At 37.2% G+C, this 14,766-nt stretch overlaps 1 protein-coding gene across 1 annotated transcript; it reads right to left on the reverse strand.

Annotated features, from left to right (window-relative positions):
• Nucleotides 1-532: 532 nt before the first annotated feature.
• Nucleotides 533-4,756, reverse strand: LOC130591463 (uncharacterized). Its single transcript, XM_057394787.1, has 3 exons — nucleotides 4,285-4,756; nucleotides 1,335-2,426; nucleotides 533-1,167 (listed from the first exon to the last, which is right to left on the reverse strand). The coding sequence occupies exons 1-3, from the start codon at nucleotides 4,754-4,756 to the stop codon at nucleotides 533-535; spliced, it is 2,199 nt and encodes a 732-aa protein (XP_057250770.1).
• Nucleotides 4,757-14,766: the final 10,010 nt, after the last annotated feature.

The following is a 14,766-nucleotide window of genomic DNA, read 5'->3' on the forward strand; positions in this document are numbered from 1 at the left end:
ACCAATCACACCGGAAAAATACAACGTAATTACCCCCAAATACTCTAGTCTAATTACTTCTGTCAATGCCCCATAAAAGTCTAAGGCCTCTTTTTCCTCACCAGTATCACCCAACACCACTACTCCACTATTTTGTGTTCTCAAGTTTCTATCACGGTGTAATGTATGAAACCTAAATCCCTTAGTGACATAACCACTAAAAGACCTAGAACTGTATATAGGACCACGTGCTAAAGATAGAAATCTTCCCCATAAGGACATGCTTTTTGTTCGTCCAACTTTTCAACCTGGAAAATACACATATGATCAAAATGCAATCTCAAATTATCAAAGTCAAAGATAAATCTTGTCCGGAAATGAAAACTTACTTTTTTTCTAAACCAATTCACAAAGTTCACATCTCGTTGATGTTGGGAAAGTTCAACTCCTTCATGTGCTATCATTTCAGCATATTCTCTATGTTGGACAGTAAATTAGTATAAATAAATAAATAAATAAAACATCTGAAACATCAAACAAATGTTCTAACTACTCACTTATAGAATGGGTCAACTTCACTGCAATTCTTTAAAGCATAGATGTGAGCCTGCTCTCTTTCATACACGTCCAAATTGTTGGTTTTTCCGCCCCCTAAGGGCCTTCCAGGGTGAGAAAATATAGATAGTTTCCTGGCGGTATCATCATCACCATCACAGTTACGCTCAAGACGATTAAATTTTGTTTCAACGTCATCTAAGTACCTTGAGCATAGAGTCATACACTCATCAACAATATAACCCTCCGCTATTGAGCCCTCTGGACGTGCTTTATTACGCACATATAACTTGAGTTTATGGAGATATCGTTCCCCTGGATACATCCAACGAAAATGGACAGGACCGCCAATAATTACCTCATCAGCTAGGTGGACACTTAAATGAAGCATGACATCAAAACAAGAAGGAGGCATCCATGCTTCCAACTTAGAAAGCGTTAAAGGAATTTGGGCTTTGATTTTCTCTAGATGTTCAACTTGCATAGATCTAGCACAGAGCACACCGAAAAACTGACATAGCTCAACTAAAGGCTCAGATACATCTTTCACCAAAAGGCCGCGAATCACAAGAGGAAGTATGCTTTGTAGCAGGACGTGGCAATCATGACTCTTCAATCCTGAAATCTTACAATCTTTTACATTTACACATCGAGAAATATTAGAAGAATACCATCGGGAACTTTCAACTCTTTTAGAAAACGACATAGTATCTCTTTTTGACTCTTAGATAGTGTGTATGGTGCGGGGGGTAATTCAATTTTGTCACCCTTTGAAATAGGATGTAGCTTTGGCATTATACCTAATCCCTTCATATCAAAACGAGAATTAGCTGTGTCTTTAGTTTGTCCTTTAATGTTCATGATGGTTCCCAGAATAATATCACATATGTTCTTTTCAATGTGCATTACATCTAAATTATATCGTAATAAAAGTGTTTTCCAATAAGGCAATTCAAAGAAAATACTTTTCTTATTCCAATTATCGCCTCTTATCTTATGTGACACTTTCGTCTTCTTAGTGGGATCTTTGGACAAACATATACCTTCAAGATCTCTGACTTGTTCAAGAACTTCCTCCCCTGATAATGGCTTAGGTATCTCTCCTTTTTCTTTCTTTCCAAACACATCTTTCTTCCTTCGCCATGGGTGATTAATAGGAAGAAAACGTCGATGACGCATATAGACATGCTTAAAACAGTTAGGTAACCACATATAAGAAGTTTCTTTATGACAACAGGGACATGCTCTCTTCCCCTTAGTACTCCATCCAGATAACATTGCATAAGCAGGAAAATCATTGATAGTTGACAGCAAAGCCGCACGCATTTTGAAATTTTCTTTTTTTGATGCATCATAAGTTTCAACACCAACTTCCCACAACTCTTTAAGCTCTTCTATCAAAGGCTGCAAATATACATCAATAGCATCGCCAGGACCCTTTGGACCAGGTATAAGCATTGATAATAGCATACTAGAAGGTTTCATACACATCGAAGGAGGCAAATTGTATGGAACTAGCATCACAGGCCAAATACTATACGGTTTTGCAACATTAGAAAAGGGATTAAATCCATCACTTATAAGCCCTAACCTAACATTACGAGATTCAGAAGAAAAAGGTGCATATTTCTCATCAAAATGTTGCCATGCTTTCCCATCTGCGGGGTGCTCAATAACCCCATCTTTGACAGACCTTTCATGATGCCATCTCATATGATGAGCTGTCTTAGAGCACATGAACAAACGTTGAAGTCTTGGCTTAAGCGGAAAATATCGGAGGACCTTTTCAGGTATTCTTTTACCATTTTCCTTCATTCTAATTTCCCCACTATTCTTACCTTGCTTCCACCTAGAAGCATTGCAAATTTTGCAATATTCTAATTGTTCATCATCTTTCCAAAACAACATACAACCGTTAACACAAGCATCAATCTTTTTATATGAAAGCCCTAAATTTTTAGTGGTCTTCTTTGCATCATAATAGGAAGTAGGAAGAGTTGAGTCTTTTGGTAACAAATGATCTTTCAAGTATTGCAATAACATAGTAAATGAGTCATTACTCCACCTCCACTAGTAGAAAAAGGATGATTTGCGTCCCCGAATTTGCGTCGCACATACACGGAAGTGACGCAAATTACCTTTGTGCGTCGCATGACAAAGAACATTCGACACAAAACATCAATATTCATATCAGCATACGAGCAATATGCGTCGCACCGTATGTAAGTGCGACGCAAATTACCTTTGTGCGTCGCACCTAGCTCCGCGTGCGACGCATACTAAGCTTGTCAAGTGGGGGATTGAGCCTAATGTGCGTCGCACCCAGTCCACCATCCGACGCACATTGGGCCCAAATCCTAAAAACGCGTCCCTCTCCCTCACTTAACCTAATTAGTCATTTCATTTTCATCTCCAGCCGTTTCATCTCCCTCCTTCTCTCTCTCCCTCTCCCTCTCCCTCACTCAACTGTAATTCTCCTCCGTAATATGCATCGAAGATCTTCTCTCTCTCTCTCTCTTTCATTCGTCGAACTTCATCATCTCAGATGAAATCGGTCGAAGTTGGTTCGTTTCACTTCTAGAAGTTCGTTCGTTTCACTTCTAGAAGTTCGTTTCTTTGGCACCGATCATCTCAGCATTTCATTGTTTGTTTGGCACCGATCTCAGAACTTAGATCTCAGAATTTAGATCTCAGCATTTCATTTTTTTCTTTGGCACCGATAAAATCGATCAGGTATTTCGTGTTTCGTTTGTTTAATCGTTTTCTCGTTTTCAGATCTTTAATCGATCAGGTATTTCATTTTTTTTCTCGTTGTAGAAGTTCGTTCGATTAATCGTTTTCTCGTTTTCTCGTTTTCTCGTTTAATCGTTTTCTCGTTTTCAGATCTCAAATAGATCTCAGCATTTCACTTCTAGAAGTTCGTTTCTTTGGCGCCTCTAGGGTTTATTTCTCAGATCTAGGATTTTCTTTCAAATTTTTAGTTATGAAATTCCTTTTCTCGTTTTCAGATCTTAAATTTTTTGTTTATTCGTTTTCAGGCTTGTCCGATGAAGGTTTTCCGGTCATGAACGATCTCCTTTGCACCGCCATCTGAAATATCGACAATATTATTGGTTTTTTTGAGTTTTTTTCAGTTCACTCCCATATTTTTGTATATCGATTTTATTGTTGTGGAGTTGTATATCTGTAATTTTATTTAATTGATTTTCTATAATTTATGTATTCTTTTTTCTGTAATTTTATTTTATTGTTGTGGAGTTGTATTCGGTTTTTTGTATATCATTTTATCTGGTTATTATTGCGTTTGCAACAGAACATATCCTTCATTGATTTCCAGTCATGAACGTTTCTGTAATAATTTTCTTTTCCCTCTCAAAAAAAAATATTTTTTTTTAAAAAAAAACTATCAATTTGCGTCGCACGTATCCCAAGGTGCGACGCAAATCAGTCATCTGCGTCGCACCCTAGGAGATGTGCGACGCACATTACAGCTCTATGTTGGCTGGGCAGCCTCATCTGCGTCGCACCGTATATAACGTGCGACGCAAATAACTACTTAATCTGCGTCGTTTCCATATACGACGCAGATCGTTTCTTAGTCATTTGCGTCGAGGGCTTTGGCGTCGTACAAGGGTCCGACGCAAATAGGCGCCTCACATCCGACGCAAATTGCCTTTTCTGTACTAGTGCTCCCAAGAGTTTTAATATGAAGCAAGTTAACAATTGTTGACAATCTTGAGGACTTAGCACCTTGAAATAATGGCTTTTGCATATCATCAAACAATCTAAAGAATTTCTTAGCGTCATCATTCGGATCTTCAACCCGTAATTCACTAGAGGAGTCATTTTCAGCAAAACCACTACAATTAGGAAAAAAATCCCTAAGTATTGTATCCATCTCATTTTCGTTATCAGCATCTAGTAACTCATCATCTCCTACTTCTTCACTAGATTGTGATTCAAAGGTATCCTCCCCAACTCTTTCCCCATGGTGATACCAAAATGTATAACCCTCGATGATTCCATAAGTTAATAAGTGATCTTTGACCATATTTAGAGATTGAAATGATGCATTCGAGCATTTTACACAAGGACATTTAATCTTTTCTATTTCTCCCGACTTTTCAAATGCATATTTTAAAAAGTTTTCAACACCTAATTCATATGCAACATTCAAACGATCATTTCGGGAAAGTTTCATCCACTCCTTACAAGATGCCATTGTATTCTGAACAAACACATGTAATGTTTTTTTATAATAAGATGATAAAGTATCTAATTTCATAAATGGAGAATATCTATGGTTTAAAATTATAAACGAAGCATGAATATTAAAAAGAATCTAATAATTTACCTTCCCAATATGTCAGGACTATGTGTAGTGTGCAAGATTGTTGTCAAACACGCAAAAGAGGAGACTACACGAAAGATCACGACACAACCCCTAATTGTTGGTATACTACCTACGACAAAATCCAAATCCAAGTGTTAGCAAATAATTAACCTCGAATAACATGTCAGTTAGAACCTAGAAACCTCAAGAATATACTTATATAATATACTTATATCATGTGGGTTATTTCTTTATGCACTTTTGTACCTGCATGACCAAGTTAAAGCAGAAAGGAAAGTAAAAGACAACAAGCACATAAGTATTGCCTCTCATTAGTAGTATAGCTTGGTATATAAGATATTAAATATTGCCAACTAGAAAAGAGACACAACACAAATGGAAATATAATTTAGTAGCTTTTGTAAACACCTTCCCTTTTAAAATATCCCTGCACTTACCATATATATGTCATATAAAATTCAGAATAGTGCATCACTCTACGAGCTGGACAATGAGCAGGACAATCTCGGTTTACCAAATTATTAGTTTACATTTTACAACTAACTAATTCTACAACTAAATTCCCATAGTCCCATGATCATGATTATTAGCTATCACAGATCCCATTTCACTCCTACAATTTAATAGCTTAGGTTCCATCATTAAAGAATCTTGTAATAGAAATTAAAATGATGTTGCTATACGCATTGCTCTTGGAGAAAGTAAAATAATCGCAGAAACTAAGAAGGCTGGCGTGAATCGGTACCAGAAGAAGAGTAAAACATAAGCTTGGAAATGATCACAGAAGAATCTTGACAATCTGTTAAAAGGTAATCATTTAACAGAAGCTGCTGATTACTCTTGATGATTTAACAGATTCATCAAAATCAGTAACCGAGGAAGAGTAAATGATTTAACAGATTATCATCTTGCGTTATATTAATCATACTCAAATTCTAATAAAATCAAACCAAACGAACATAAAACCAGCCAAATTCGACAATTGTACGTTCTTCCAGTTTAAGATTTAACATTATGATTAACATTATGCTCGTTTAATGAAATTCTAATAAAACCAAACGTACATAATACCAGCCAAATTCTAATAAAATCTTAAACGAACATAATACCAGCCAAGATTATGAAAATATTTAAATTAAAATTATGCCTTGAAACTGGAAGAATAATACCTAATTCCCCTGAAACTGATGCCCTGAATCCAGTCCAAGAAACGCTAGTTCTTCTCGCCAAGGGGAGGAATCCAATTCGAGAACAATAAAAACATGAAGACCGTCAATTCAGGCGAACAAAAACAAAAGAGAACATCTGATTTTGGCTTTATAGCATGAAGGATGGAGAACCTTACCAGATAATCTGAACAAACGATCACCAATTGGAGGAATTGGGACGAACAGAGGAGTTCGCGAGTGAAGAAGCTCAGAAGAACCGCAATGCAACAGTGGTGTAGGGTTTTTTTTAATTTTTGGGGATTAATAAACTAATGATATTTTTTGACCTTAATAGTCTTTTGCAACCGTTGCTTCCGTTGTAGTTACTAATTATATGGACGTAAAAGAATTATGAAACCGGGAAAGCTCCCGCTCAAGTTTTTTCGCACAATTTCATACTTTTTACGACCAGGATTTAACGTTTACCACCAAATTTAAGACTCGTCGCAAAATAACCTTAATATCTACGACGGCTTTCAAAACTCGACGTAATTGGTACCTTTTTACGACCGTATTTCCGCACGGTCGTAAAAGTTGGTCGCAATTGCCATTCATTCTTGTAGTGCCCTATTTCTAGTTTCACAGCCATAGTTGTAGAATTGCAGAGGAAATAAAAGGTGAAATTGAGAGTTTGAAGACGATGAAGTGTTTGTGATAAATTTGAGTGAAGGATGGGTTGGACTCTAAGAGTTACAGGGAGAATTATTGCCTATTTATGATTTTATCTGAAAAAAATTATAGAGAGAGGCGTGCAAACACGAAACAGTGGAATACAACTGGAGATCCATGCTCTGAGGCGGCCATTGATCCTTTTATTGAAATTGATGAAGCTGCTTATAACCCCTTCATCAAATGCGATTGTAGTTATAATGACAACACTATCTGCCGTATTACTGCTCTGTAAGCTGCTCGCTACTTCATGCCTTATTTATACACCTATATTAGTTGTTCTCTCTCTATTTATTTTTGTCTGCTCCAAGATTTTATCATATTTTTTAAGCTCTACAAATCATGAATGATATACTACTCCAAGAATTTTATCATATTTTTTCAGCTCTACAATTCATGAATGAAATACTATTCCATGACACTATATTTCTGACCCTTTTTATATATCAAGGAATTTATTGATTCAAAAAGAAACACATGATATACTAATATATATGATTTAAATTCTGACAGAAAGGTCTATGCACTCAATGTGGTAGGCGTTATAGCAGATGACCTCTGGGATTTGGTTTACCTTACTAATCTGTATGATTTCCTATATACTTTTACAATATCATTTTGGCAAAAGGTTGTTACTAGGGGATGCTCAGATTGCAGTAGCAGCGAATATTGCTGCGGTTTCCACGTGGAACCGCAGCAATATAATAAAAAATTATTTCGACCCCCACACAGTACTCTCAAACTCTACCCTCACACTCTCAAACTCTCTCAGTCTCTCAAACTCTCTCACAGTACTCTCTCAGACTTTCGACCCCCTCACTCTTTCTCTCTCTCCTCCGGCGACACGTTCGGTCTTCCGGCGATTTCGCAACAACATTCCGGCGTCCCCCTTTCGTTTTCCGGCGTTTCGATCCTGCAGTTCTCCTCCGCCGCCTCTCTCCTTCGTTGCTTCAGCCCCTTCGTTTTCCGGTATAAATTTTTGGCTTAAATATTCACTCCCCCCTTCGTTTTCCGGTGCTTGTCCTCTGGCACTACTCCTCCGGCGCCTCTCCTCCGAATTTCCGGTGCATTCAACATTGTTCCTCGCCGTTTTGTCATCTTAGGTTAGTTTTTTTGTAAATTTTTCTTAATTAGTGTTTTAATAAATTTTTGGCTTAAATTGTAGTTTAAAATGATTAGTATAAAGTATATATATGCTTAGTTATAAGATTTGAGTATTAAAAACTGATTTTGTGATAATTTTGCTTTAGTTTTTGTATGCCCTAATATGTTATACGGGATTTGTTTTTGTAATTCTTTGTTTAAATTGATATGAATGCAATGCCTTTATATTGATAGACTTACCAATGGAGGGGAAGGGAAATCTAAGGAATGGTTTGGTATTTGTTGTTTGATGATAACTTGAAATCGCTTGAATGCGATTATTGTTTGGTGAATATTTGGAATCGCTAGAATGCGATTGTTTTTATGTACATCATATTGCCTAGATACCCATTCAAGACTTACTCATTAGGAGTAAGTCTTGAATAGTCCCCGTTTTGGTACTGTTCTTAAACGTCACATCTCACTTAGGTGGTGAATGTGTGTTGATTCTTTGATTCTAAGTGAAATACGGTTAGTCATTTCCCAAATTTGTTCTCCGGGTACATATAAGATAAACAATTATCTTTATCGTGTACTTGGAGAACTGTAGGGAAATGCTGCCGAATTTTACTTAGAATCAAAGATGATACATGCATTCACTAGTGGGAATGGACGTTTAAGGATGGGTTAGGTTGGAGTGATAAGGACCCAATGGAAGCATATGCATTGAATATTAGTTTGTTGTATGTGTTGGAGTTATGTGAATTTTAAATTGATAATAATTTGTATATATGTATGTGTTGGGGTTTTTAGAAATGGATCGAAGTTGGATGTATGGAAAGCGGAATACGTTGGAGTTCGTAGAAGGTGTGAATGAGTTTTGTAAACGTGCTGTAGAACATCAACAACTTACTTGCGAGGCTGAGATTTATTGTCCATGTGTTGATTGCTACAATGTGAATATGATTTCTGATATTAGGACCATAAGGGATCATCTTATCCGTCGTGGATTTAGGGCTGAGTATTATATTTGGTTATGGCATGGTGAGCAGGGAAAATATACTCAGGATAGGGTTAATGTTGATGTTGGCATTAGTAATTCATTATAAATTGATACGTCGAATGTCGGGGTTGAGAATGAAGTTGTGGTAGAAGATCATGTTAGGATTGAAGGCGATGATGTAGTAGGTGATGAAAATGACAACGGAGATAATAGTGACACTGAGGATGAAGAGTTTGGTGATCGAATAGGTGAGATGTTGGAAGGGGCTCGTGACCATTTTAATGAGCGCCACGAGTGTTTGACAGTTTGTCTGAAGCTGCTGGGAAACCCCTTTATCCAGGGTGTACAAAATACACTCAATTGAGTGGGATTTTAACTCTTTTCAACATAAAAGCGAAACATAATTTGACTGATGTAGGCTTTACAGAACTCTTAGAAGCTTTACATGATATGTTTCCTGAGGGTAATTTGTTACCAAAATCTACCTATTATGCCAAAAAATTAATGTGTCCTTTGGGTTTGGAATATGAGCGCATCGATGCATGTCCGAATGATTGCATGTTGTATCGAAATGAGTATGCGGACCTTTATGAATGCCCGAGGTGTGGTAAGTCCCGCTACAAATTGCCGGATGGGGTTGTCCCGGACCGGGCAATACTGGGCCTTCTGCGAAAGTGTTGTGGTATCTTCCAGTTGTGCCAAGGTTTAGGAGGCTCTTTTCTATTAAAGAAGATGCACAAAACCTAAGATGGCATGCTGATCGCAGAAAGAAAGATGGGATGCTTAGGCATCCAGCAGATTCTCCTCAATGGAAAGCTATCGATTCCAGATATAGAGACTTTGGTCAGGAAGCTAGGAACTTGAGACTTGCATTGTGTACGGACGGAATGAATCCTTACGGTACTTTGAGTAGTCAACATAGCACTTGGCCTGTTCTTTTAGTGATATATAATCTTCCTCCATGGTTGTGCATGAAGCGGAAGTATATTATGTTGTCTCTTTTAATTTCTGGGCCTAAGCAGCCGGGAAATGATATAGACATATATCTTGCACCTCTCATCGAAGATCTCAAAAAGATGTGGGAGAAGGTGTTATGGTGTTTGATGCGTATTCTAACGAAGATTTCAGGCTTCGTGCTATGCTATTCTGTACTATAAATGATTATCCTGCTTATGGAATTTATCGGGTATAAGGTCAAAGGGAAAAAGGCATGTCCCATTTGTGAGAATGGCATGGAGGCTACACATTTGCCACATTGTGGGAAACATGTCTATATCATTAATAGGCAATTCCTACATAGTTCTCATCCATATCGAAAGAAAAAAGCACATTTAACGGGTTTGTTGAAAATGGTCCAGCTCCTATACCGTTAACTGGAAAAGAAGTTTATAATCGTGTTAAGGGGATGGGAACAATATTTGGTAAGGGGTTAAACCTTCGGAAGACGATGGTGTCGTTTGGAAAAAAGAGTCTATATTCTGGAGACTTCCTTATTGGAAATATTACCAGTTAGACATTGTCTCGACGTAATGCATATTGAAAAAAATGTTTGTGATGCAATTATCGGTACTCTGTTGAATATGCCAGGAAAGACTAAGGATGGTCTTAAGGTTCGTAGAGATATGGAGAAATTGAAGATTCGGCCTAATTTATGGCCAAAGGTTAAGGAAAAGGCTAAGAAAGGAAAGGGAACAACAACGTATTTGCCTCCAGCTTGCTATACATTGTCTAGGAAAGAGAAACGATTGTTCTGTGAGTGTTTATACGGTATTAAGGTTCCCACTGGATACTCATCTAACATGAGAAGACTTGTTTCCATGACTGATCTGAAATTAATTGGGTTGAAATCTCATGACTGTCATGTGATGATGCAAGTGTTTTTGCCGATTGCAATACGGGATTCTTCCAAAACATGTCAGACTTGCTATCACGAGGTTGTGTTCATTTTTCAATACCATATGCAACAAGGTACTTGATCCTGATAGGTTGGATGCTTTGCAAAATGAGGTGGTGATCACACTTTGTCAATTTGAGATGTATTTTCCACCTTCTTTTTTTGACATTATGGTTCACTTAGTCCTTCATTTGGTAAGGGAGATTAAGCTGTGTGGTCCTGTGTTTTTAAGATGGGCATACCCTTTTGAGAGACATATGGGTTCTTTGAAAAAGAAAGTGAAGAATCCAGCAAGACCAGAGGCGAGTATTATTCAAGGAACAATTGCCGAAGAGGTTGGAGGATATTGTTCTTCTTATTTTGCTAAGGCTGTGACGATAGGTCTTCCAAAGTCGAGACACGAGGGTAGATTAGAAGGCAAAGGTGGGTCGGAATGCGACATATTGCACCTTCATTGGATGAGTTGCATAAAGCTCATCTTTTTGTGTTGCACCATGTTACTGAAGTTAATCCATACTTAGAAAGACATATGCGTGAATTGCGTCACAAAAATCCGTCAAAAGGGGAGAGGGCATTGATGAATGAGCATAACAGGTCGTTCATTGACTGGTTTCACAATAAAGTAATCGGTGAATTGTCTGCAAATAACCATCATGTACCTGATACAATTAAGTGGTTGGCATAGGTCCACGTGACATTTTAACTCCTATGAAGGATATGATATCAAGTTATACCTTTTACACTGAACGTCAGGATAAGAAATCAAAGGTGGTCCAGAATTGTGGGGTTTCAACGATTGCATCATCTAGGGAGTATGCGAGTGCAAAGGATAAAACTCCGATTGATGCTACACAATCATATTATGGGATCATTCAAGAAATATGGGAGCTCGATTATTGTGACTTCACTATGCCTATTTTTCGATGCAAGTGGGCGGATAATAGACGTGGTTTGCAAAAGGATGAGTGCGGTTTTACTCTGGTCAATATGAGTCGTCTGCGTGACACTGAAGAACCTTTTATCCTCGCATCGCAAGCAAAACAAGTGTTCTATGTATCTGATCCCGTAGACACTCAGTGGTGCATTGTTGTTAATGGTAAAAGGCGAATTTTAGGAGTGGGTGATGTTGACGACGAAGAAGAATATGATAAGTTTGATGACATCCCCCCTTTCTCAATCCAAATGACGATATGATGAATGTGATTGATACTGAAAATAGTTACATGCGAATGGATCACCAAGAAGGTATAACAGTCATTGAGCAACCTATTGACCAAAATTAAAGGTAAAAAATGTTCTATATGAGTAATTTGGCTTGTTTTGAATTTTGTTACAATGATGTGATGATGTATATTGTTTTAAATTTCGTTAACACTATATCTTGTTTCTATCTATATGCTACAGATATGGCTAGTGACGATTCGAGCGAGCATTCATCGGATTCTGATGCCCCTTTTCACCCAGAAAAGGAGCCTGACCAGGGAGAGGCCAGTGATCGTGAGCAGATGCGTTAGATGCGTGGATGGAGAGATTTGAGCTAGAGGCTGATAGGAATGCCTTACTTGGCATTGAGGTGACAGGTGATGGGCAGCCACCCCCGTCAGGTTCGCGTTTATTTCAATTTTTTAAACATTCATTATGTAATTTACTTGTTCGTTCTCTAATTTAATTTTCTTATTTTGATTCTTAGGTTCAGGTCAGACCACTACATATTATGGTGCACAGGGAGCGGGAAGAAGTCAAGTGGGAATCCAAAGGCAACACAAGAGTAAACGAGGTCCCACGATGAATCTCCACAACACAGGAGATATGGTCTTAGAGTTCGATATTTGGGAAGACCAACAGGTAAATAGATGTATTTTATCATACTTAGCTTATTACAATTTCATATTTGGATTTTTAATTGTTTCTTTACTAGGTCCATGGCGAGCCAAGTATGGTGTTTGGATCGGTCTTTCTATACGGAAGCTGAACATCAACTGGTCATGGAGACACATTTCTCGTACCTTGTTGGATGTGATGTGGACAGACACTATGGTAAACAACTCAAACATATTATATACACTTAGTTTGATGTATTTATAGGTAGATTTGATTGCAAATACAACATATAGACTAGTTGAACCAAAATTAGCCATTTTAGGCCATTTCGGCCTTTTTCTTCCCAAATGAATGAAAATGACTTGTTTCATGCTAGTTTAAGTCATAAACAACTCTAACATATCATATAACTTAGTTTGATGTATTATATAGGTAGATTTGATTGCAAATACAACATATAGACTAGTTGAACCAAAATTAGCCATTTTAGGCCATTTCGGGCCTTTTCTTCCCAAATGAATGAAAATGACTTGTTTCATGCTAGTTTAAGTCATAAACAACTCTAACATATCATATAACTTAGTTTGATGTATTTATAGGTAGATTTGATTGCAAATACAACATATAGACTAGTTTGGAACCAAAATTAGCCATTTTAGGCCATTTCGGGGCTTTTTCTTCCCAAATGAATGAAAATGAATTGTTTCATGCTAGTTTAAGTCATAAACAACTCTAACATATCATATACACTTAGTTTGATGTATTTATAGGTAGATTTGATTGCAAATACAACATATAGACTAGTTGGAACCAAAATTAGCCATTTTAGGCCATTTCGGGGCTTTTTTTCCCAAATGAATGAAAATGACTTGTTTCATGCTAGTTTAAGTCATAAACAACTATAACATATATTAACTTAGTTTGATGTATTTATAGGTAGATTTGATTGCAAATACAACATATAGACTAGTTGAACCAAAATTAGCCATTTTAGGCCATTTCGGGCCTTTTTCTTCCCAAATGAATGAAAATGACTTGTTTCATGCTAGTTTAAGTCATAAACAACTCTAACATATCATATAACTTAGTTTGATGTATTTATAGGTAGATTTGATTGCAAATACAACATATAGACTAGTTGGAACCAAAATTAGCCATTTTAGGCCATTTCGGCCTTTTTCTTCCCAAATGAATGAAAATGACTTGTTTCATGCTAGTTTAAGTCATAAACAACTCTAACATATCATACACTTAGTTTGATGTATTTATAGGTAGATTTGATTGCAAATACAACATATAGACTAGTTTGAACCAAAATTAGTCATTTTAGCCTATTTTGAAAAACAGAACATGTTTCACCTTCCCGACGAGGTTCGATACAAGAAGCTCTACTTGTCTGCTCTGAACGTTAGATGGAGGGATTTTAAGAGCAAATTGGTATCTGGCTGGATAACAATGACGAGAGTTAGATCAAAGAAAGAGAAGTTAGGTGATAGTCCGCCTGACGTATACAAGCACATCAAGAAGGAGGATTGGGCCACTTTCAAAGAAAAGATGATGTCAGATCATGCTATAGTAAGTTTGTATTCTTATTATTAACTTGGTTTTATTGATTTAAATAATATTATACTAACTTAATGTGTTTTTTTATTTTGCAGAAAAAGCGAGAAAAGGCGCTTGAGAGCGCAAAGAAGAACACACATCATCACCACTTGGTCAGAGGAGTTATGGAGATGCTAGAGAGTTGTGGAGGCAGGAGAAATTCAGTCCACCTAGTTTTGATTCTGGATCGTCTTCTAGTACACCATCCTCCTCGGTCTCCTCCAGTTTTAACCTGGGTGATGATTGGTGGTGCGCGATGCATAAGAAAGATCCTGTTACTAAACAGAGATTCATTCCAGATGAGGAAACAAAGAAAGCAGCTGACAAATACGTATGTATATCATTATAATTAACTTTTAGTTTGACATGAATATTTTTTCATTTATTAACTACATTATTACTGTTAACTTGCTTTTTGGGCAGTTGGAGTACAAGGAGAAGCAAGCCAAGGGTGAGTTCATTCCGGTTCGTAACAGAGAGCCCTTTTTATGGCTCTTGGAGAGAAGCCAGATCATCCGGTCGCTGTTACGGTTTTGGGGTGTTAATGTTGGCTATACCAAGGCTTTTGGACACGTACCTCGTACGCACTATAGGAGAT

This window comes from Beta vulgaris, chromosome 5 (assembly GCF_026745355.1).
Source record: "Beta vulgaris subsp. vulgaris cultivar EL10 chromosome 5, EL10.2, whole genome shotgun sequence".
NCBI classification, from domain to species: Eukaryota; Viridiplantae; Streptophyta; class Magnoliopsida; order Caryophyllales; family Amaranthaceae; genus Beta; species Beta vulgaris.

Bases quoted from the DNA above. Each gene is read 5' to 3' on its own strand.
- LOC130591463 (XM_057394787.1), bottom strand. From the start codon at position 4,756: ATGGCATCTTGTAAGGAGTGGATGAAACTTTCCCGAAATGATCGTTTG. The intron at 2,427-4,284 runs GTGCTAAGTCCT...TGTTTTGGAAAG, and splicing joins GCAAAAGCCATTATTTCAAG to ATGATGAACAATTAGAATAT. The intron at 1,168-1,334 runs GTATAATGCCAA...TAAATGTAAAAG, and splicing joins TTTTGATATGAAGGGATTAG to ATTGTAAGATTTCAGGATTG.